The 25,611-nt window shown below is 47.0% G+C and overlaps 1 protein-coding gene across 5 annotated transcripts in view; it reads right to left on the bottom strand.

Moving 5' to 3' along the window:
• Positions 1-25,611, bottom strand: part of LOC147611673 (uncharacterized) — a 153,446-nt gene that overhangs the window by 2,000 nt on the left and 125,835 nt on the right. For 4 of the 5 annotated variants that reach the window (XM_086784715.1, XM_086784713.1, XM_086784712.1 and 1 more), the window contains one exon: positions 1,360-1,615. The exons of the other annotated variant lie outside the window; for it this stretch is intronic. In XM_086784715.1, the coding sequence (XP_086640841.1) occupies positions 1,360-1,615 (256 nt within the window). The remainder of the gene's footprint in view (positions 1-1,359; positions 1,616-25,611) is intronic. 5 annotated transcript variants of the gene reach the window in all.

Genomic DNA, 25,611 nt, shown 5'->3' on the forward strand with positions numbered 1-25,611 from the left:
CTTACTCCAGCTTGGATCTCTAAGCAGGTTTCTGTAAGAGCATAACAGATGATATCATCCCTTGCCAAATAATTAAGTACTGACCTACAACCTATGACTTATTGAAAAAGCGTCCCCGCTTGGTGATTCATTGACATGAAGGGCATTGTTAAGGTTATTTGGAGGAGCAACTTGTACGAGCTCTAGCCCAAGCCAACATGGAGACTGGCAAGATACGGCTTGAGAGCAGTGTTTGGAAAACTCTTTCTACCGAGCCTAACATCAATCCTTTTCGCCATGAGTTGAAGAGGAAATTGTAGTTGAACGAGCATTTTCTTCACATTTTAATTTAATTAGAACTAAAATTTGATGATATTGAGGAGGTATTTTTTCTTTTGGCTTTGTTGAAAATTGTACAAGTTCTAGGCTAAGCTGAACCTATCCTGCTTGTTTGAGAGAGACGGGCATAAGAATACTCTAGTAAAGATTCTTGATCTTTCCTAAATTCCTAGAATGCAAGCTCACACCCCAAAACTCTCCTTTGGCCGTGACTAATTTCGACACTTTTCTTTGGATTTCTGTCAACTTTTCTTGACAAAACATGCTGCGCAGTAGGGTACTAGGTGGGACACAACAAAATCAGTCTCTATGAACTCCTAATGCATTGGCAATAATTTGCTACACTTCTATATACATCTGGATACATTACCCACCTCAGCTCCTTTCTATGCTAAAGTTTCATACGTTTTGACATACATAATCATCAACTGCTGCCAAATTGATGCTTTTCAGCTTGTCGTATAATTGGAGTATTATCCACCTTCCACTGCCCCCATTCCAACCTAGAGCCCTCTGTAACACCAGTTCAGGTGCTGGCCAGCTGTATGGATGAGGCAAGTGCAATCTTAGATACATCACCAGATGCTATGGATCAAGTCCTATGCATTTAAGTGACTGCTTAGAAAATTGCATTAACCTCAATAGGTGAAGCTCTGAACTTGGTGAGGATGACCTCAACTGGTAATAAGGGATTGCTCCTAATAAGCCTCTGCAACCTCTCAATCCTAGCACCATCCTTTCCATCAAGATCAGGCCCCAGTAAAGCTCAAAAGAGCACAAGGCCCAAAATGCAAGCCTGGGACAACTACACACAAGAAAGGAAGGCATTTTTGACAAAAAATAGTTTCATAACTTAAGCATGTACATACCTGATACCTGAGAGACAAATCAACCACTATCATGCACATCAATATCCTTAAAATCTTAAAAAAGAGATGCTAATTTAAGCATGTACATACCTGAGAGACAAATCAACCATTATCATGCACATCGATATCCTTAAAACCTTAAAAAAGAGATGCCAGAAGTCAGAGAAAAGACCTGAGGATGCCCAGCTAGAGCAAGACTGCGAAACTTTAAGAGTGCTATATTGACTTTTTGGATTTGAATCTCCACCTCTGCTAAAGCCTCCTTCAAAGCTATAATCTTCTGCAAAGTGTTTGAAGGAGGCTGCTCCCTGATAATAATTCTTCCAAATTTATCTTGTAACCTTCCTCCGGATTTCAAATTATGTAATGTGAAAACAAGGACTGCGGTTGTCAGTAGCAGTGCTGGAACAAAAAATTTCAGCCAGTTCCTGCAAGAAATCATGGGAGGGTAAGTTTGTTAGATTGAACTAATGAACACACACTTTAGAGGAGGACATAAAGACACCCAATAATGAAGTTATATGATAGAAAGGCCTCCAAACATTGCGTTTGATGAAATGTTTGGAGGCCTTACTGACCTCTCTAGAATAGCTCACATTTGATTAGGTTTAAGAAATTATAGATATTGAAAAGAAATCTCAACATGTGAGAAAACTGTCCAACAAGAATAGATTTTCAACAACATGGAAAGTAGCTCAATAAATATCTCGAATTATTTGAAAAGAAAAATAAAGTCTTAGCAACAAGTTAGCACTAACACACTACTTGTATGCCACCAACTATAGCTACCTATGCAATGATAACCATAGGAGTACAGGTACATCATGAGCTCATGTGGGCACAATGAGAGTTAATAGTAGGTAGACATCATCATCTATCCAAAATTTCCAAGATTGGTGAATCTAGGACGCCAAAGAGGCTCACTATATCCATTGCCTGCAGAGGCTGTGTGTCTGTAGAATCTCCTAGATCTGAAGCTGCTACATGTTGGTCCACCTTGAGCCAGAGGGCATTTGGCGGCTGGGGGGGGGGGAGGGTCCTTGGACTCCAGTGGCCCTAGGTCGATGCATGGTGCTGCACTCTTGTGTCACCTGGAAGCAGCTCATGATGGATTGCTGTGAGGTGTCCTGGATTTGGGTTTGGCACTGTTGTAAAGGAGGTCTCTATGTCTGTGGATCTCCATCAGGTAGGGCCCCAAGCAACACTGATATGAGAAATCGGTTATCATCGAAAGTGGTGAAGTACCTCTCTGAAGAGGCAATAAAATCTCTCGAGGATCTCGTTATAAACTGTGCATCTGCAAATATAATGTTCATCTGTCTCAACCTCCATTAAAGCAAAGTTGGCAGATCCAGTCCTCCATAGCAATGTCCTCAGTGCACGCACAAAGAGAAGGAAACAGAGGAGATATATTAACATCTTCAAAAGGCCCAAAGGGTCTATGAGGTAGTAAAATGTATCCATGATGAATACCAAAGCATGGAAAAGAAAAAACTGCACGAAACTAGCTACATGAGCTAAAGTATCCACGTGATGCTACATGATGACAAAGTGTGGTCATACAGTGATACCATCCTCCTCCAGAATAGGATGCAAAACAATCATAGCATGTCCCCTCTATGATGGGAGCTCACCATGTCATCAAAATATAACCTGGATCTGTAGCTATCGGATAGAGGGATGTGGCCTCTGAAATCTGGAGTGTCTGCTAGCACAAACTTCTGCGGCACCGACATCTTACTTCTCATCATGCGTGACAACATCATAACCTGCAGCCTCTCTATGCTCTTCCAGGTAGTCTTCCCTAGCCCTGGTCCCCAAAAATCTGCAGCATACATGGATGCTAGGCGTACCAAAGCGTCAAAAAGCCAACACCACTTGGTATGAGGCTCCTGCAAGTGGGGCTGGAAACACTGCCTCTCTAGATGGGCTAGGAAGGCATGGCCTTTCGCTAGTTGATTAGTGGCGGCCATGGTCATGCGAAAGTGAGGACCCATCAAGGTCACTCTGAGGTATACATACCTCTTGACAATCTCAACAAGGGCATCCCTGTACACGAAGGATAGCCATGATGCAACATCATAGAACGTGTTAAAGACCATGACTTTGGCCTTGCCGGAATTGCAAGTAAGGTCTCTTTCCTTGCGAAACCTCTCCAATGCGTCCAAGTGTCTGTAAACACTCGGCTGAATTTGAGATGACAATGTCATCTGTGCCCACACTGGACTATCCTAGGGTGCCACACTGGATCATCCCTAACCTGGACCGTTTCACTGAATCATCCTGGAGCATTCAGTGGACCATCTAGTAACGGAAGTGCACCGGCATCAAAAGCACCACACTGTCACTCTGATGGGCATCTACCACAGCTAGAAGATTCTCCCAACTCCACCGACTCCACCGCCTTGCAGCAGGAATCATTTAAAATGGCCCCTCAACTCATCCATGGGGACAACCCTTGTTCGTCGAGTCTTGTAGTCACTTATTATTCTGTCCGTGTGTCTGTTAGAAGTCATCTCCTGTCTATTTTTATACACCAGGGCCTTTGTTGTGGGTGTGCCAGCCCTTATGAGGTGTTTTATCATTTTTCCTCACTCCCCGTATTTTTTCCCTATTTTTCCCCATTTTTCGGTGGTCTGGGTGGATGCCAGATGGTTGGCAAGAGCACATGGTGCTGGCCGACTGCACCTCATGGCTGGCCGACCTGTTTTACACTGTCGTGGAGGTGCTGATGGCTGGCCGACCTGATTCCTACAGTTGTGGAGGTATTCACTACTGGCCGACTGTCCTCTAGCGCAGGCCGACTGCATGCATGGGGCATTTAAATAGGCCCCATGCTCCCCACCACTGTTGTATCATTTTCTCGGGATCTTCTTGTGTATATAGAGCAGAGTTACACGCCTCTTATCTCTCTCTCTTGTGCTGTGATTTTTTGCACTGCGTTTTGCTCTTGTGTTCCCAGATCTGGTCATCATCTCCGCTGCGCACTTTTGACATGGTATCAGAGCCTAGGCTCTAGATAGTTCTTGGGATTTGTGTGAGCAAGAGGGGGGTTGCTGATTGGTGGACTGTACGGGACTGTTCGGGAAGAGGAGAAGCAAGAGGACGGCGGGCTGATTTGCTGGACAGCCACTTGCAAGTGTTAGTTCACCCACCCACTCTTTACAACAGGGTATCGCCCATGAAGAGGATTTCCTTGGAAGTACAGATGCGAGTTATGAGCCCTGCAAAGTCGTGGACGATGCGGGAGCATATTAACAAGCTGCAGGCTGTTCAGCAAGAAGTTCTTCAGGCTGGGAAGGAGATATCGTCAGAGGACATGGCCATAACGTTGCTGTCACACTTGCCCTCTCAGTACTCAGCATTTTACTCGTCTTTGATTACCAGTGGCAGGCTTAGGACCATCACTTGGGAGGAGCTTGTGCCCATGGTCCTGGACCAGGAGGAACGATTCACGAACCCTCCTCAGGGTGGAGGTTCAGAGGCCTTAATTGGCCAACGGTCGAAAGGCTGTAACACGGGCAAAGGGAAGGCTTCGTCGGAGTCTTCTGAGACGAAGTCCGTTACTAACCGCGAGAAACTAAAGGCAGAGAGGACCTGTAATGATTGTGGCGAGAAAGGCCACTATTGGAGGCAGTGTCCCAAGCGGAAGACCGAGAAGGGTGAAGATTTCTCCGTAGCAATCATGAAGACTCCGGCTTTGTGCACCTAGAGGTAGTGGACACCGATGTTTCATTTTCTTCAGGCAAGGAGGAGATTGGAGGATTCTCCGCAACGGATACTCGGGAGTGGATTCTAGATAGTGGTGCTTTCAGGCACATGACTCCTTCCCGTTCCGGTTTACAAGATCTCTGCAGGCTTTCTGGTCACATTCTTATTGGAGATACATCCACTATCCCAGTTCACAGTGAGGGCAGGTTGGAGATAGTTCCCGATGGCACGGGGGGGAAGCATTCCTGCCAGGTGTTGTATGTTCCATCACTTGGTTTTTATCTGTTGTCAGTGCATCAGGTTTGCAAGACTGGCGTACGGGTGGAGTTTGATGAGCATTTTGTTGCTCTCCGAGACAAAGCAACAGGCCAAGTGGTGTGGGAAGGCGGAGTGGAGAATGGAGTTTACAAGCTTTCAGCACTCTCTCTACCAGGTCCTCAGGTTTGTGATGAGTGGCAGTCTGGTAATGGCCACTTAAGTGTGGATACGCTGCAGGTACAGGCTTTCCGGGACCAGATGGTGGATAGCTTGCCAGTAGATGGCAGCAGTTGGAAGGAACTCTCCAAAACTGATGTTGGTAGTTCTTGTTCGATAGTCAGAGGAAACTGAACAGGTAACTTATGCTCTGATGTCTCGTAGTATTCGGGACAAAGAAACTCCTGTAGATGAGGATGTTCTTTCCACGGGGACCTTTTGGAAAGCCAGGCAGGTGGCAGTTGATTACTTGCAGAAGGAGGTGGTTTCTCCAGGCTTTGTGGTTTCGGATTCAGAGGGGGTGGTTAACAGGTTTCAGAAGGCCTTGCGTGGTCTTCATCAGGTTTCCAGGACTTGTTTTTGCACCGTAACAGGTGTTGATCCTTGTGAGCGGTGTGATGCCTCTTTGACTCAAAAGCAGAATGGTTCATTGATCTGGTTGATGGACACCAGATTGGACGGGAGCTTCCTGATGAGGCAGTTGAGCTCATGGTTGCGGATGACTCTTTGGGAGGCAAGATTGCGTTTTCTATGGTTTCTGCGGCATGCGAAGGATCATGGACTCTTGTACACAAGAGGGGGTTGTTGGATGGAGTCCGACTCCACGGTTGGAGTGACTCAATTGGGGAGGAGATCCGGACACGAGGAGATCTACTTCAGGCCCAGGAGCAGTTTTACGGAGCATTAAGAGATAGTCATCTTTTGCCTTGTCGCGGACAGAGGCAGAGTACCGGGCTGCTTGTGATGCTGCTTGTGAGGTGGTGAGGATGCAGAGGTTGCATTGCAGGTTTGGGCTTCCATTGGAGGAACCCATGGTCATCCAGAGGCACTTTGTTCGTGAACAGATCGTTGCTGATGACATCTTGCTAGAGTTCTGTTCGACGGAGGACAGTACAGTGGACCTCTTCACGAAGTCGCTATCTCAAGATTCGCTCAGGCGGCACCCCAGGTTGGTTTCACAGCCAGGAGTTGAGAGGGCGTGTTAGAAGTCATCTCCTGTCTATTTTTATACACCAGGGCCTTTGTTGTGGGTGTGCCCGCGTATTTTATCATTTTTCCTCACTCCCCGTATTTTTTCCCTATTTTTCTCCATTTTTTGGTGGTGTGGGTGGATGCCAGATGGTTGGCAGGAGCACATGGTGCTGGCCGACTGCACGTGGAGGTGCTGATGGCTGGCCGATCTGATTCCTACAGTCGTGGAGGTATTCACTACTGGCCGACTGTCCTCTAGCGCAGGCCGACTGCATGCATGGGGCATATAAATAGGCCCCATGCTCCCCACCACTGTTGTATCATTTTCTCGGGATCTTCTTGTGTATATAGAGCAGAGTTACACGCCTCTATCTCTCTCTCTCTTGTGCTGTGATTTTCTGGACTGCGTTTTGCTCGTGTTCCCAGATCTGGTCATCATCTCCGCTGCGCACTTTTGACAGTGTCGTCCTACTCATTATGACCACTCCCGGCATGCAGTGTATAGTGAAGGGCATGTAACACCGTCTTAGGTGTCACCGTTTGGCCACCCAATTGGTCCACCCTTGCTTTCTCATTATGTATCTACATTGGACTAGCGTCCGTGGCAAATATGTAGGGGGATTGATGCCAATCATGTGATACTGTAGATTTGTCTTTCCGCTTGGACTTGTGCCTTCGTGTACATGCCCGGAAATGCCTGGAGGATTGGTGTTCCATTGCTTGGAACATGTCTATTTTGGTAAAGTCTCATGAACGGGGATTGTCCATACCAATGTTGCATTGCATAGCATCTTTATGTACTTGTCATCTGCATTGCATAGCATTTTTGTGCTGAATTTGCAGACAAGTACATAAAGATGCTATGCAATGCAACATCGGTATGGATAATCCCCGTTCATGAGACTATACCAAACATGAACGGGGATTGTCCATACCAATGTTGCATTGCATAGCATCTTTATGTACTTGCCTACAAATTGATTTTGCATGCTGTTTTCATGCTTGCTTGACCAATGTGTAGTTTTGGGTAAGAGGACGCTCGCCCGTGAACCGTGTGTGAAACTATCTTCTGACATGGTTATGTGTATGTGACAGGTGGTAAGAATTGGTTATGACTAAGCCTTGGGATCTAGCATTAACTTATAAGTGAGTGCGTACACACTTTATTAAGTTTTGGGTGACCAAAACTCACTTATAAATTATGACTAGCCCTGTGTTCGCACGCACTGATGTCTCGAGGTGGACAAAGCTTAATGTCCACCCCCCAGACCTTATCTCCTTTGTTCAAAGAGAGCAACCAACCATGGGCCAATCCTAGCTTGGATCCCAACTCACCTTCCCTCTTTGCCTGACACCCAGGATGGACATCTCATCATCTCTCTCTTCTCTCCCCTCTCTCTAGAAGTTGGTGCCCACTTCAAGAGGCTTTATGGCTGGTATTTTCTGCACTTTCTCCTTCCCTACACCATATCCAAGCTTGTAAGAGTGTTTTCCAAGCTTCCAAGAGTGTTTCCAGGCCATAATCACTCTCCTACACACTCCCAATGGTTGAAATTTAGTAAAACAGTCCTTTTCTTTGCTGTAATTTCTGGTCTTTTGGCTGAAAACCCTAATTTTAGCCTTCCTTTATCAAGTTGAACCATAGGGGAAGCTTTCCCAAGATTCCCTGCAGCCAGTTGAAGACTTTTGTTGTGAAGGATCACGACAAATTGAAGATTTCAACACTCCAGATGCTCCCATCACGAAGACTTCCACTTATATCGACTTTACTTGCAATTGGTAAAGCTTTAACACTCAATTATGGAAGCAACTAGTAGGAGGGAGGAGCAAGACTCCATGTTCACATACCTTGTGTAGTGTTCTCTTGTCTTACGTACTCTCTTGAAGATTGTGTCTACCATGTTCAGATGGTAGGGAACATACCTTGTGTAGTGTTCGCTGTCCTACGTGCTCTCTTGAAGACTATGTCTGCCATGTTCAAACAATATGGTTGTTTACCATCTCAATATTGCAAACATATTGAGATGTAAGCTAATGCATCGAAGTCTTGTGTTAGGTTTGATACATATCATGGGGAATATGATGCGTCAAAGGCCCTTGCTTTTAGTGATGAGGATTTCACTCAAAAATTCATGATCCAGCATGTAAGCATGTTTATAAAAGGTACTATTGCTCATTGGTGGCTTATTGAGAAGCTCTTCCCAAATCCTGTTAGATCATGGGAAGAGTTCAAGCAGAGGTTTTATGGAAAGTTCTTGCCTCCCAATGCATTAAATGAGATAACAATGAACTGGGATTGAGTCAAACAAAATGAAGTGAAAACGGTGAATGCATATGTGCACAAGTTTTGGGCATGCTTTAGCCGAATTGATCTCAAGAGTGGGTATCATCAAGTACGCATGGTGCCTAAGGATATACATATAAAACCGCTTTCACGGCAACATTTGGACTCTCTGAGTATCTTGTTATGCCTTTTGGTCTTACGAATGCTCCGCCTACATTCAATAGAATGATGGATCGCATGTTCTGTGGGTACAAGAAATTTACAAGTGTCTTCTTTGATGACATCCTAGTCTTCTCGAAGGTTGAAGAAGAGCATAGAGCTCATTTGACTATTGTTTTTGAAGAACTCCGTAAGCATAAATTCTTCATAAATGCAAAGAAGAGCGAGTTCTTCTTATCAGACGTACACTATCTTCGGCATATTGTGTCCAAAGACGGAGTGCGGATGAATCCTGCAAAGATTGATACAATTCAGAATTGGCCTGAATTGACCTTAGTACATGAGATCCATAGTTTTCTTGGACTATGCTCTTTCTACCACATGTTTATTCGGCATTTTGCATGACTTGACAAAGAAGAAGGCTATATTTAAATAGACTGATGTTGAGAGAGGTGCATTTCTCAAATTGAAAGATATAACTACACATGGTCCACTGTTAACTACACATGGTTCACTGTTGATCATTCCGGATTTGCAAAAGCCATTCAGTGTGGAATATGATGCATCTGGAAACTGCATAGGAGCTGTTCTAAATCAAGAGAGACATGTTGTGGCTTATGAGAGCTGTAGATTGCATGATGTAGAGCTCTCTCTTGGCATTTATGAGAAAGCACTCTTGGCTGTAATTCATGCATTGACCATATGGAAACATTATCTTCTCGGGGCTGATTTCACTGTGAAGACAAATCACCAGAGTTTGAGGTATTTTCTTACCCAAACTTAATTGTCAGAGTAGCATATGAGGATGGCCAATTTCTGAGGTATTTTCTTACCCAAACTTAATTGTCAGAGTAGCATATGAGGATGGCCAATTTCCTCTCCACGTTTCATTTTCAAATCTTGCACACCCAAGGAAAGAAGAATGTAGTGGCAGATGCATTGTCACAAAAGCCGTATGCCGATTTTGCCACTATTTGGGCTGATTTGATAGCTGGTCATGCACATACCTCATATGTGATCAAAGAGGATTATCTTATGAAAGATAATTGCCTATGTGTGGTGTCTGACATGAGGCAAAAGTTTTTTTTTCTTTAAGAAAGGAGACTTCTATTAAGTATGATTTTTTTTTTTACAAAATGGAGATTTCACACCAAGCAAGGTGGAGATCTCAACCAATAGGGTCCCGAATGAGAGGATGTGAAAAAGATACCAATGTCCCACTCTCTCATAAACTGGCCACGCTTCCTCTCCGTAGCATCTAAGATCAAATCATTCCACAGAATGGGCTGCCGGTTAGCTTCGTCTGCTAAACGCGGGGAGATGTGTACCAAAAAACTCCTCAGGTAGCCCCAGGCCCGTAGGAGGGACCTAACTAGGGGGGACGAAGGGGAGAGGTGAACTGCATCCGAAAAAATAAAGCATGAGCTGAGAGTCCAGTCACCTCCGCGAACAGGGACACACTTCGTGATCTACTGCATGAGAAAGTCCTTCCACAGCTCAGTGCTTGGAAGAAAGCCCCTAACAACAAGCTTACAGAGCAAAGCCTTACATTGCACCTCAGGATATCAGAATGCAGAAAGTGCATTGCTTCAGAGAAAAAGAAAAAGCAATCTGGACTTGCTGTGCCCAATGATTATAATGAAGGAGAAAAGAATGAGGCAGCCAGTATTGCTCACGATAATTGGGCATTTGTGGTTACCTATCTTTATGATCTCTCTGAGCATGATGCTCTTATGTCTACCATTGATTCTATGTCCACATGGTTCTTTGATAGTGGTGCTTGTAAGCACATTACATCATGCAGACAGCTATTTGTTTCCTTGGATGTTACACCTAGGGTAGGCACTGTGACATGTGCTGACAATGCTTCATATCTAGTTAGAGGCATTGGAAAGGTTGAGCTCACATCAGTCTCAGGTAATGCCGTCACACTTATGGATGTGCTTTATGTCCCAGGTATAAAGAAAAATCTGATTTCAGTTTCAGCAATTGCTACAGCTGGTTTCAAAGTTGTCTTTGATGGCAACCGTTGCTTGGTCTATGACCTCAAGCATGATAATGCCATAGTGATCACCAAGACATTTTCCAGAGGGTTGTATACTCTCGATGCTTATGAGAGAGGGGCTGTTGTGGATGTACTTGCAGTGAAGGATTCAGTGGTTGCAGACACTCTTTTATGGCATGAAAGATTTGGGTACCTCAACTATGGCAGTCTGGTTAAGTTGCATTCACATGATATGGTGGTAAATATGCCAAAGATGCAAGCACTTTCAAAGCATGTCTGTGAAGGATGTTTTCTGGGTAAGATGCACTCTCTACGGTTCGGCATTCTCTCTCTCTTCGCTGCCCCCACCCGCCCTCGACTCTCTCTCTTCGCTGCCTGCATTTCTGCTCGCCCCCACCCACCCTCGATCTCTCTCTTCGCTACCTGCATTTCTCTCTCTTCGAACCTCTGTCACTCCCACCTGTCCTCGACTCTCTCTCTTCGCTGCCTGCATTTCTCTCTCTTCGCCCCCTATTTTTCTCTTCGCTGCCTGCATTTCTGTTCGCCCCCACCCGCCCTCGACTCTCTCTCTTCTGTTGGGGTAAAGGCATAATGCCCACCCTTATAGTGTGTACAAGCCCATAAGTTATAGTACATAGTACACTTAGTACTTTTAATGTACTAAGTGCACTATATGTACTAGTGCAATATACATGTGTGATAGGGGAGTCACACACTCATCTTTATGAGTTGACTTATCCCCACAACTCTCTCTCTCTCCTTCTTCTCTCTGTATATGTCTCCCACATGAACTCTAACCCTAATTATCTCCCCCATTCAACTGGTATCAGAGCTCGGAAGACTTTCTCCTCATAGAAAGAAGCTTCTCTCTCTTCGACGATTTACAGCATAGAACAGTGGAGCCTGACGGGCGGTAGGGACAAGTGCTTGGGTCGCTTCACACACCTCCAGTGCAAGGCAGCAGCGCTCGCAGCAAGTCGTAGGCAGTGTAAGCAGCAAGGCGCTGGTGGCCACAAAGCGTAACAAAGAAGCGAGGCTGGAATTCACCACTCGTGCGCTTGCAGCTTTCAAGCGTTGGGTGCTAGATGGTGGGCTACTAGGCGAAGTCGACGGCTGGAAGGGGGGCAAGTTCGCGTCAACAGTAGCACTGGCCCTTTGCTCCTCAGCGCCTCCTGTGTGACGTGTAGCGCTGGCCCTTCACTCCTCAGCACCTCCGTCGCGTGTAGTGCTATCCACTAGGCAGGCGGGCGTCAATACAACAGGCGAACACGCTTACGTGCGAACCCGTAGTGCGAAAGGGAGGCAGGCGAGCGTGGAGCTTTTCGTGCATCCATTCGTGGCGACGTGTAGCGCTGGCCCTTCGCTCCTCGTCACCTTCTCACATTCAACGCCTAGTCGACCTGCTCAAGCCCGACTACAAAGCAGCCGTCCGTACCTGCACAGCAGCAGGCACATCAGCAAGAAGCGCCCCCCCCCCCCCCCCCTTTCTGCATCAGCAATAGCACACGTGCAGCACCCTTCTCAGCAGCAGCAGCACCAAATTCATCAACCCCTTTTTCCTGCAACAAAAACAAAAAACCAGAAATTACAAGGTATTCTGCTTCAATTTTTTTTTTGGGATTTGCAATTGAGCAAGTACAATCATCAATTGAGCATGTACAGGTGCCGAATTGCTCAATTTTTGAGCAAAATTGGCAAAATTGGGTGACATTGGTCACAATCAAGATCAATTTGCAAGAAATTGGATGTCGAAATTTGGGGCTTTTGATGTATTTGTGCAATTAAGCATTCATACATGCTGTATGATGTGAGAAATCGACATTCCGGCAAAATTGCAGCAAATTGCAGTGCAAATCAAGGGGCTTTTGTGCCGATTGGATTGATTTGCATGCAGGCAATCGCATTTGATGCTTTGGGCAATGTGTTGATGCCTGACAAGCACTCAATGTGCTTGTAAATCAAGGGGCTTTCATGTATTGGATGTATATGTGGCCGGGGGAAGCATCGCGAAGACTCTGGATGCCTTCATGTGCGTTAATGTACCATGTATGATCAGCAATTGATCTTAAATCAAGGGGCTTTTCAAGATTTTATGCTTGTTAAGCTTGGCAAAGCAGCAGGCAAGACTTTTATGCCTTGAATCCTCAGAAATCAGCTTGCAGTCAAGGGGCTTTTGCCCAATTTCTGTTCGGGACTGTTGTATGCAGTGTTCGGGACTGTAAAAGTTTGATTTTCACTCATTTGGACAGCCAGGAGAGCATTTATTGCTCATTTGCCATTCTTTTTTAGAGTACTGACTGGGGAAGCCCACTCAGAGTTATCCACAGGGAAAATAAACCTTGCCTTTAACAGCTTATCTACCTCTTGTTTCAGCACTTGCTGTTGTATGATTCCCAACCTCCTCAGCCTCTGAACTACTGGCTTGGCTCCTAGCTTCAACTGGATTTGATGTTGTATTGCAGATACTCCTCTAACTTGTGTGTAAGAAGAGAGAAACAAATATGGAAATTTCTGCAGCATACCCATATGCTCTCAATTCTCTGCCTCAGGCAGGTCCTTGACCAACATCTTTTGCAAAACCTCTTCCCTACTTGGCTGCACTTCAGTTTCAGATTTTAGCCTCTTTCCTTCCTCTGCACATAGCTGCATAGACAAGCACAAAAGATCTAAATTTGGCTCCAGCATTTGGACCTCTTCCCCATCATCTTCTGAGCTAATTTCCTCAGTTTCTAAGTCTTCTGCAGAGCTTGTTTCCTCATCCTCTTCCTCTGATGTACTACTGTCCTGAATCAGCTTCCTTCCCTTGGCCATATCATACCTAATCTGCCTTCTTACAAGCTGGTCCAGCCCCAAAATCAAATGCCCTCCCCACCAGTCTTATCTTGCCCTCATAGCAATCAGCCATGGCCTCCCAAGGATAAGTGGGTAAGCTTCTGACTTGGTTGGCATTACATGTACATCCAATTCAGCCCCTTGTCCCAGTACATTCACCTGTAGCTTCTTCACAATCCCTAGGCATCTGACCCTTGCACTGTTAGCCATTCTGACTCTGAATTCAGAGGGTGCACCTACCTTCAATCTCAAGGCTTCCATTGTCTGTTGTGTCATCACACATACCTGTGCACCACCATCTATATACACTTTTGGGACTCTGTGGTTATTCACCCAGGCATCCATTATTGGCAAATAGTCTTTATCCCCTTTCACTTTCACCACATTAATATGGCTTCCTTCTTCTCTTTCCTGGAGCTTCTTGTGCTAACCAATTTACTCCACATTCACCTAAGTCTGGGGCATAACTGTAAGAGCTGGGGCTAAGTCAAAGTAGGTCCTTTCTGCTAAAGATCTCTTGTCAAATCCTAAACCTCCTCATGAGCACCTAAGGGGAAGTCCTGCATGCCAATATGTCTCTCGGATTTGGTCTTTTTCTTACCCTCCTTGGGATGATCTTCCACCTGCTTCCCCTTCTTCCTTTTGGAAGGTCTTGGTTCATCCTCAACCTCTATCCCTCTAGTCTTCTTATTGGCTAAGACATCCACCCCTTCATCCACCCCAATCAGGTTCACTCCCCTGGCTGTTGTTGAGCTTGTGGTACCTGTTGGTTTGGTATCTCCTCCTCCCTCCTAACATCATGTCTATCTTCTTTTCTAGGTGGCAAAGGGTAGATGTCACCTCTCATCCTCCTGGGGTAAGGGCAGTGAGGAGAAATATGACCGTCTTTTCAAGGTTTGCAGTGAGGTCCCCGTGCCTCTAATGCATCCAAATGCCTCTGAAGCCCCTCTGAATCAGAAATAAGAACAATATCATCTGCATACAAGAGGATCGATATCATGACTATTGCTAAATGTGCTCTTGGTCCTCCCTGTCTGTCTATGTAATCCGAGATCTCGTCAATGTAGGAGAGACAAGGGGCAGCCCTGCTTCACCCTGATAGTGCTGTGTATGATCTCTTAAGTCACCTCCTAGAGCCCGTACTCTACTTGTGACTAACTCATAGAGTGTAATGATCCCCCAAAGCGTCTCTGCTGGCGCTCCCATATCCTACAGTCTCCTCATCAGTCTGGCCCGTGAGATGGTATCAAAAGCTTTGCGGAAATCCTTAAAGTAGTAGTATATCCGATGCCCGTGAGCTCTCCCCTCCTCAATGATCCCCCTTAGTGTAAAGATATGATCTAGTGTGGAGTGCCCTCTCCTAAAGCCTGCCTACCTTGGTGCTTTGAGTCTCTGCTCCTCGGACCATCTACTAAGCTCATGCTCCAAAATCAAACCATAGATCTTGGCCAAGGTGTGACCAATCATTCTATTAAGTATGAAAAAATTTTACAAAATGGAGATTTCACACCAAAAAAGGTGGAGATCTCAACCAATCAGGAGCCCTGTGCTGCCAATGGGGTCCCGAATGAGAGGACGTGAAAAAGATACCAATGTCCCACTCTCTCATAAACTGGCCCCCGCGCTTCCTCTTCGCAACCCTCAAAGATCCCTGGATTCTGACCCAGGTAGCCATGATGGTGTGAATAATATCACTCCAAATCCTGCAAAGACACTAAGAAACAAGAACAGGAGTACCCTAAATGGCCTCGGTGCATCTAGCCTTCCAGATATTCCAGGCTGAGATGCTAGCAATAATCTCCCAAGAACTGTCTAACCTCTGTGCCAGACGGACAAAGTGTGAAAGTGGCAAATCCTGAAGACAACACTGCCGAGCAACTCCTTGCCTAACCATAATGGCCAAGCTCCTGTCAGTCCCCTTGAATCTCAGCTGAGGCCTAGACTGTGTCAACCAAATGATAGAGCCAAATGAAAAAATAGCATCCCTCTTAATCCTACCAAAGAGGTGTGCAATCGCCGACCAAACCCTCTCTACATTCCCATAAACGATGGTAAACTGACTCCGAAGCTCCTGCACATCTAGGGCATGCTGGGCAAGCACCAGTAACTGACCTCCACTGATTGGTGGCCAGACCACCATGAAGAGAAACCTAGATAAAGGAGAAAATCTGTGGCTTTCTATAAGAATGCCACAATCTCCGCCAAAAAACCCTCTGAATGTCAGTCGAAATGCCATAAGATTCCCAATGGGGTCTAAGAGTAGGGACACTCTGAATGTGTCCCAAGATAAGATGTCTGGCATTCCGCACCGTATAACTGAAAAAGGCATGCTTTTGAAGGGGTTACAAGCATCCTTCCACACCCACTCACCGGGGTCCCAATGCAAATGTCTGATAGGGCAACCACCATACAACCAAAGGCTAACACTCTCTGTGATCATCCCTTGGGGGGGGTCAACAAAGACGTGCTTCCCTAACCTGCCAACAACTCTGACTGGACGAATCTGGGGGCCCTCAATAAGGTCCTGCACGTCACATCTCTCCAACTGCCATCCATCCTGTACAGAAAAAAAGACCGGTACATCATCCTCCCTAGGCAAGGGGAGACCCATAACCTGAAGAGGAACACTTGTCCCAGAAAAAACCCCAAACCAAGAATGATGACGGTCTTCCAAGAAAGATCCAGTAATCCAGTGGTTGGGAATGGCTCCATCAATCTGTGCAATCCTCCGACTAGAGCCTCTCAAATGCTGCGTGAGATCCAATCTCTGTACCTCGGTGAGGCTCTGAAACCTCTTCCGAGCCAACATTGTAGGGCAAAGGGTCTCCCAGCCAGCCCAAAGAATATGCATAGCTGCCCCAAGAGGCCTACCATGCACATCTAAGATCAAGTCATTCCACAGAATGGGCTGCCGGTTAACTTCCTCTGCTGAACACGGGGGGATGTGTACCAAAAAACTCCTCAGGTAGTCCCAGGCCCGTAGGAGGCACCTAACTAGGGGGGATGAAGGGGAGTTGTGAATTGCATCCGAAAAAATAAAGCGTGAGCTGAGAGTCCAGTCACCTCCGCGAACAGGGACACACTTCGTGATCTACGACATGAGAAAGTCCTTCCACGGCTCAGTGCCTGGAAGAAAGCCCCTAACAACCAGCTTACACAGCAAAGCCTTACATTGCACCTCAAGGTCAATGATATTCAATCCCCCTTCCTGCTTAGGCTTGATAATCCAAGCAACTCTAGCCCTGGTGTGTGCATTTCCATCAAGCCCTGACCAAAGAAAGTTCCGAATAAGGCGACGAAGCTGGCCAATGCAGCCCTTATGAAAAATCCAGCACGAAGCGATAAACCAAGTCGTGGCTAGTAAAACTTGGTTAACCACCAAAGCTCTAGAGGCCAAGTCGAGTTTCCTCCTACTCCAGTGATGTAGTTTGCTTTTAATGCTTAAGAGCACTGGAGCAAACTGTTGTGCAGGGGAGATGTCAACGCCCACCTGACAACCAAGGTATCTGGCAGAGCATCCTCTCTCAATCCAAGTAAAACCAACATCTGTACCCCAATCTGCAAGAGGAGAATCACTGATCAAAAACCAACTAACTTATGCCAATTGATGGTAGCTCCTGCTCCCAAACAAAAGGCCTCCAAGGCTGTCCGGAAAGCACATAAACGAGCATGTGAAGCCTCAAGGAACAACGCTGTATAATCTGCTAACTTAGAGCCCAAAAACTCTTCCTCCGTACATAAAGGCAGCCTGAGACCCACAACACCAGGGGCAGCCCGATAGTATTCGATGACCAACTGGCGGGAAAGCCCTCACATAGAGCCTTGTTAAACATGTGAATTAGTAAAGGGGCTAGCGTGTCCCTAGCATGAGAGAAATGCTCGGTGAAGAGTCCATCATGATCTTGTACTCAGTTTGCATCCTCTCAATAGCATCTCTCACCATGCTTAGGTGAAAGAAGGAAGAGTGTGGGGGATGAGGTTCGGGTGGATGGGGGAGAGGTGGCTGCTCAGGGGCATGGCAGAGAGAGGTGGCAGGTGTGCCAGGTGCTGGGTGAAGTAATCGGAGTCGGCAAGCGATGATCCTAGAAGATTCTCTAGGCCTCCTTATAGTCCCTCCCAAGAAATAGCTGGTATAGCTCTTGCTCAAGCCTGGCTAGGTAGGCTCCCTTCTTCCTTCGTGTGAGATGTCGGAAGATCACTCGTGCCTACTGATGAGTGGTGGATCCTAGCGGCACCTCGTGATGTAGACGAGCTCAAGTATCATGACATTCCTGGTCATACCAGCTATTTTGTGGGACATTCCCTGGTGATGTAGGGGTGGCGTTGGAGTACGGGAAGGTGGCTGCAACGGACGTATGGAGGGTGGCTGCAAGTTGTGTGGTAAGCTCATCAAGAGAGAAATGAAATGAAATGATATATTAACGTCTCTAAGAGGCCATAATGGCCTATGAGACCAAAATTGAGAGTACATCTGAAGTTGGTGTCTCATCAAAGAGAACAACTAAATGAGACTAAAAAGTACAATAAACTGATTGTCCTACAGTTATAAGAACAGAACTGTAAGACTCCGAGATGATACTGAGTAGAAAATACTGAAAAATGTATATCAGGTAGATCCATGTATGCTAATCAGTTGAAGTGTTGCCCTCTCCTTAGATCAAGTATCTCCGCCATGGGGCTGTCTAGAATGGAGAGAGAGAGAGAGAGAAATGAAATGATATATTAACGTCTCTAAGAGGCCATAATGGCCTATGAGACCAAAACTGAGAGTACATCTGAAGTTGGTGTCTCATCAAAGAGAACAACTAAATGAGACTAAAAAGTACAATAAACTGATTGTCCTACAGTTATAAGAACAGAACTGTAGGATTCCGAGATGATATTGAGTAGAAAATACTGGAAAATACTGAAAAATGTATATCAGGTAGATCCATGTATGCTGATCAGTTGAAGTGTTGCCCTCTCCTTAGATCAAATATCTCCGCCATGGGGCTGTCTAGAATGGAGAGGTCGTAGAAGCGAGGTAGGTGCCTCGATGCCGAGCAATAATGGCTCTGATCTGGCAATGGTGAGGATGCCGTGGTCGGGATCTTGGTGGGCGTGGCCGACGAGCAGGACAAAAGATAACTGCTCTATTGGTGGTGACTCCTTGGGAGCGTGGTCTGGTCAGTGCCTTGATTGCCCAATGGAGGAGGTATCAAGAGGTGTGTGGGCTGGGTTGCTGGTACTGGTGCCGAAGAAATCTATCAGGGTCCTCTGTCTAGGTACATCATGGCTCGGCCTCCTGAATGCCAAGAGGGTCTCTCTGTGTCTCCTGAGTTCAAGTAGAAACAATCCTAGGCATCTCTGATCCTCAAACTCCATGACCCTGCGTAACGGCCCAAAACCCTCTCGGAAGAGGCAGTGATATCTCCCTCGGATCTCATAATAGACTGTACATCGGCAAATGTAGTGTTCCTCTGTCTCTACCTCTTAGTAGCATAGCTGACAAATGCGGTCATCCAAGATCTGATGCACATATCGCCCTGTCTCAATCCGCAGTTGGTGTGATGAGGTCCGGATCTGTCCAATGGCACAATGTATCCCATGTGATAGGTGTACATCCATGTACGCCGGGCGGGTGATAAAATCATCTGGTGAGAGGTGTAGAAAATGGCTCTTGTAATGAGCCATTTTCGTGCCTAAGGGCTCAAGGGGGCTAGTCCATGTCCTCTCTGTGTCCACTTTGATGATATCCATCCTGATCACACGGTTTTGCTCTAAGCGGGTGAGATCCAAAAATGGACAATCCATACTCTACTGAAAGGGTGGTAGTGTCTCTATCCGCAAACCATGTAGGTCAAACCATGATCTCATCTGAGTGTACCAGCAATGAGTACCTCTATCCTCTGCCAACTGTATGGATCAGGTCAATGCCAATCGAGAGTACCTCTGCCGAGGGAGCTCCCATAGTCGCTGTAAAAAGGTAACTGCTTGGAATAGGGCCTCGGTTACTACTGGTGGGGCACCCAGCTCATCCGGAACAATCTCATGTGGTACTGCTGATTTGCTCCGAATCATGCGCGCAATCATCATAATCAGTGGTCTCTCCATTTGCCTCCATCCCTCATATGTCCCTCTCTGAGATATGTGATGTATATTGGGCCCCCAAATTGGAGCTCCATACAGGAGGGTCGGTGTGATAAGCGTATCAAATAGCCACAATTTGGTGCGTGGCTCCTAAACTGTATGTGTGCACACTGCCTCTCAAGTGCCCCCAAGACTGCATGCCCTCAAGCTAATCTAGCTGCTGCTGCCTCCTTCAGGGAGAAACGCGGTCTTGTGAAAGTAACTCCCAAGTAGACATATGGCCTGACGTACTCTACCGGCTCCCCTTGGAAAGTGAACTGAGGCTCTGATCTCATCACCCATGCTTGTGTGGTGTTAAACACCATAACCTTGGTTTTCCCAAGGTTCACTGTCAGATCTCTATCCGCACAGAAAGCCTGTAATGCATCAGGTGTCTCTGTAATCCCTCCGGAGAGTCTGAGATTAGAACAATATCATCAGCACATAACAAGATGGGTATCAACACCCCTGCCAGGCATGCCCCTGGGCCTCCCAATCTGTCTACATAATCAGAGACCGCATCAAAGTACGGTCCAAAGAGGGTGGGCGATAGCGGGCATCCCTGATTCACCCCTATCGTGCTGGTCACCCTATCAGATAGTCCGCTTGGAGCTTGGACTTTGCCTGTCACAGACTCATACAAAGCATATATCCCCCACTGCATATCCTCGGGTACCCCAATGTCATGCAATCTGTGCATAAGCCTGGCACGTGGTACGGTATAGAAGGCTTTGCGGAAGTCCACAAAGCAGCAGTATATCCTTCTCTTCTGTGCCCTTCCCTCTTCAATAAGTGCCCGAAGTGTCAGTATGTGATCCAAGGTAGTAAATCCTCTCCTGAAGCCAGCCTGTCCATGTGCTCGATGACCATGCCTCTCTGCCCATCGGCTCAGCTCCGACTCCAATATAGAGCCATATAGTTTGGCCAAGTAATGACCAATCATGATCGTCCTGTAGTTGCCTGGTACCATGGGGTCCCCACTCTTAAAGAGTGGTAGAATGATATGCTCTGTCCAACTTGTCGGGAAACCCTCACAAATGGCACGATTAAACACATGTACGATGAGCGGAGCCAAAGTGTCTCGTGCATATGAGAAGTGCTCTCCAACTAGCCCATCATGATCCTGTGCCTTTCCATTCTGTAACCTGTCTATCGCATCTAGCACCATCCGCATAATAAAAAAGGTGTTGCTAGCCCGTCTAGCTCCTAGTGGAGGGGGGCTGGGGGGCTGTCCTGGTGCATCATATAGCTCTCTAGCATAAGTCTGCCATGCCTCAGGTGCAGTAATCGGAGTACCAGTCTGTCTCTCCTGAAACATCTTCCATGCCCTCTTGCTGTCCTTCCCCAAGAAGAGTTCCTCCTCTAGCTTAGCCAGATAGGCTCGTTTCTTCCTCCGCACAAGGCGCCGAAAGATCATCCTGGCTTGTCTATGCGTGTGAGACCCAGTGGCAATCTCACGCTGTAGCTGTTCTCGTGTCTCACCACACTCATCATGATACCAACTGTTCTGTGGGGCAGTGCTGCGGGGGTGGGTGGAAGGGATCATAGTGCAGGGAAACACATATGAGGCGGATGCACGAAGTACACCTGCCAATCCTCTCGTGATCTCATCCAGAGAGCTATGCGGGTCTAAAGCGAACAAGCCATTAGATACTGCATCTCGGTAAACCCCAACTGTCTCACGTGTAAACTGATATCTAGAGTACCTAGGTAGATGAGTGGCTAGCCCATCTCTTGGGGATCTACCTACTAGTGTGAAACTCAGGTATGCATGATCGGCTGCTATGCCAATGGGCCTACTGGAAATCGTGAAACCCCGCACATCATGTATCAATGAAGGAGATCCCATCAAGTAGTCCACTGTGCTCGCTCCCCCTTTAGAGTTCCAGTGTGTGAGAGCATCTGATCCTTGCCATCTCGATAAGCCATTGTATATGACCAACCCATGTGCACTCCCGAGTGTGAGAAAATGCCTACCATAATCTGTAATCTCCCCCTCATCCTGTGCTGATCTCTGCAACCCTACATCCTCTGCTGTGATCTCCCGGTACATAGCCTCTTGAGTATCATACAGCTCTGTCTGCTCTGTGCCTGTACGTGCATTAAAGTCTCCCAATAGTAATATGTCTCCCATGCTGGCAAACCTCATGATATCATCATATAGTGGTATATAGGGCGACTCTCTTGATGGTGCAAACCTGGAGTGGGCTGGGGGAAAGTAGCATACTGCCACATATAGCTTGCGGAGCCCCTCTCTGCATATTCGGACCCACATGTACCTCGCATCTGCATCTCTATGTACCACATGTATTTTGTCATGAAGCTCCTCCATGTAAAGTATTGCCACTCCTCCAGACCCTCTGGTACCTCCCACTGTGCGTGGCTGAGGGCGGAAAACTGATTCCCATCTATAACCCCGTATGTCAGGAAGCCTCTTGTTTGTGCACTGATGGGTCTCCGTATACATAGCAATATCACTGTGTCTGAAAGTATCCTCAAAGTATCCTACATCTTTTCTAAGGGCTCCGTTGCAATTCCACACCGTGAATCGCAAGGTCTCACAGGCCGCGCACCGTCAAGTGGGCCTCCTCTCCATAATGATGACTTGGCCATCTCTGTATACCGCCCATTTCCCCTCTTTCCTTGCCTCAAGCACACGCGGCATGTGTTCCTTCCGGTGTGCTATCTGTGCCGGTGTAACGTCCTCATCCAAATAAATCTTTTTCCCCTTAAGGGCCATTCTTTTGGAGAGGAAGGCCTTCTTCTTCTCCAAGTCACCAAACCTGATGATCAATATCTTTGCCCTGGTTTCATCTCTGCCTACTCGCCATGCTCCGTTAATGGGTACATCAGTGGCTCCAATTTCTGTTGCAAGAGCTTTTGCATCCTCTTGGGGATTTCCCTTATCTTCCCACCCAACTACACGTACATGTAAGGCACGTGCCCGTCTCTTGGCTTCCTCTTCCAATGTAGCATTCATTACCTACTTTATTGACTGGTGTATCCTTCTGTTTTTTTACTGCTTCAATCCATGGGTTGACTTCCTCAATTTGTTTCTTTGTGGCACTGGCAATTTCAGCCCATGAATGCATTTCCTTCTCACCTGCAACCACTTTTGCCTTACATGATTCCAAAGTGTTTTGCATTTCTGTGATGTCTTTTTCACGGTCAACCATACATGTCTTCAAAGTGCCTTCGTACGATGCAACTGTTGTGCCAATCTCTCGGAGCATGTCATCCTTCCATTTCTGCATCTCTTTTTTCATTTCCGTGTGCATCAAGGCTTGGGCTAATTCCATCTCAACCCGTACTTGGGCTTGCATTTCTCCCTTCAATTGGACATATATCTCTTCCTTCAGTGTTTCGTATATCACTTTCCTTTGGGCATGCATTTGCTCGGTCCATTCCTTTTCAAGCTCCTGTCGCATGGTGTTCATCTCTGTCCTTATGTGAAGCTGTATCTCCTCATAAAGGGCCTCATCTCGTCAGGCCATCTTCGTAATCCTTCGTGAGCCAGGGGACATGATTCCTTCCCTCAGTCTTCTGCGGTAGGCATTTGGTGCCTTCGTGGGGGTGTGAAAGGTTGTCTCACCATCCTGTTCCCCCTCTAGGGGTTGAGACATGTTTTCCCCTACTAGTTGATGCCTTGGAAGCATGAGCAAGGGTGGGTGGGAAAAGGGAGCATACCTGAGAACTGGCTGCGCACAGAGTACAGCAGAGAGGCGTACAGGTGGGTGCGCATAAAGTAGGCGCACAGAGCAGAGGCGCACAGGTCAAGCAAAACTGGCTTCGCACAGAGTACATAACTGAGAACTGGTTGCGCACAGAGTACAGGCGTGTAGGTGGGTGCGCATAGAGTAGGCGCACAGAGCAAAGGCGCACAGGACTCCTAGTTTCGAGCGCACCCGCCTGTGCTGAGAGAGAGAGAGAGAAAGAAGAAAGAAAGAAAGATATATTAATGTCTACGAGAGGCCAAAGTCGGCCTATGAGACAAAAAATAATACAACTGTGTTCTTCCGGTCATCGGAAGAAAAGAAACAAAAGAAAAAGTGTGCATGTGTCTGGATACAACTGTGAATCATCATGGATCGGTGGAGCCCGTATACAAACAATATAAAGGGGGTGGGGATGTGGATGGAGTGCTAAGGCAAGATGCATCTCTATATGCTGAAGGGGTAGTACAAGCATGCTATGCAGATCTATGTCTAACTCCATCCAGTGCCATAAGAGGGATATAAGATATCATACATCGCCGATGCTGAGGCTGTGAATGGTATGAACATGTACCCTGAGTCTGAATGAAAGCGAGCTAGCCTCTCCTGTGTCTCCATCTGGTGTCTCATTCGGATAGCTGCTATCTCTCGGTGACGGAGTCGGGGTGCTCTATGTCCAGTCTGTCTAGGTCTCCTCTTGGCTCTCAATTCCTCTGCTCTCTCTGCGGTCACCCCACGTGGTACATCTGGCACTGGCATAGCTCTGTGGAAGAAATCTGTGAGCTGGGACTGTCTCCCACCCCTAGTGGGAGCGGGTGTCTGGAGGAGTCTCTCTCGAGAACTATGAAGCTCTAGTAGTAGTCTGCCAAGCTGTCGCTGGTCCGAGGCCTCCATCAACTGATGTAGTGAAGAGTGCTCCTCAAACAATCCTGCATATCTATCTCTGACCCCCTGGTGGGCTCTACATCTACATACAAAGTGATCCTCAGTCTCCACCTCCTCGCGGCATAATCTGCATATCCGCTCAGCTCCAGGAACCCGTGCCGCTCTCCCAGCCTCTATCTCTAGCTAATGTGATGAGACTCGTAGCTGTCCAATAGCAACGCGAGAGCTGTGTGGCATGTATACATCCATGTACTGCGGTCGATGTATAAACCCATCCCCTGAGATGCTCATAAAGTGGTCTCTGTAATACAGCATCTTCGGTGGTAGTGGGCTCTCTGGTGCTGTCCATGTCTCCTGTATGTAGTGCTGCCATATGTCCTGTCTCATCACTCTGTTCCTCTCATTGAGAGAGAGGTAACCCTGTGGAGCAGACTGATCATACTGAAAAGGTGGCAACCGCTCAATGTCTATACCGTGATGTGAGAACCACTGTAGCATCTGTGCATACCAAGATCCAGTGTGTCCAGCCTCGGCTAGCTGTCTGGATGCCTCAAAAGCTTGGCGGGATAATATCTCCATGGGCATCTCCCTCATCCTGTATATAAAGGAGATCGTCTGGAACAATGCCTCCACTGCCATAGGTGGTGCAGCAAACTCAGCTCGAACAATGTCGTGCGGGACGGATGGTTTGCTGCGTATCATCCTCGAGAGCATCAAGATCTGTGGTCTCTCCAGCTGTACCCATGTGGAGGCTGCAAGCCCTGGTGCCCAAACGACTGCTGCATACATCAAGGCTGGTGTCACTAATGTATCAAAGAGCCACCCCTTCGTGCGGGGTTCCTGAAAATGTGCCTGATGACACTGACGCTCAAGGCCAGCAAGAGTTGCATACGCCCGGGTCACTCTGTCTCGGACTGCCTAAGCCATGGAGAAGCGTCCAGCTGAGCTAGTAAATGTGATGCCAAGGTAAACATAAGAGCTCACCACCTCGACCCGCCCTCCTGCTAATGTGAGAGTAGTGTGGCTCCTGACTGCGGGTGAAGTGTGGAAGATCATAACCTTGGTTTTCCCAAGGTTCACTGTGAGCCTGTGCTATGCGCAGAAGTCATCAAGAGCCACAAGGTGTCTTTGAAGCCCAACCTGCGTGTCGGATACCGAGACGATGTCATCAGCATAAAGCATAACATGGACAGTACTACCTGATAGCTCAACCCCAGAGCCTCCTCCCTGTGTGATGTAATCGACCAGCGGGCACCCCTGCTTCACACCAATGGTGCTAGC

Source organism: Cibotium barometz, chromosome 47, assembly GCF_041138505.1.
Source record: "Cibotium barometz isolate CiBa-2024 chromosome 47, ASM4113850v1, whole genome shotgun sequence".
In the NCBI taxonomy this organism is placed as follows: domain Eukaryota; kingdom Viridiplantae; phylum Streptophyta; class Polypodiopsida; order Cyatheales; family Cibotiaceae; genus Cibotium; species Cibotium barometz.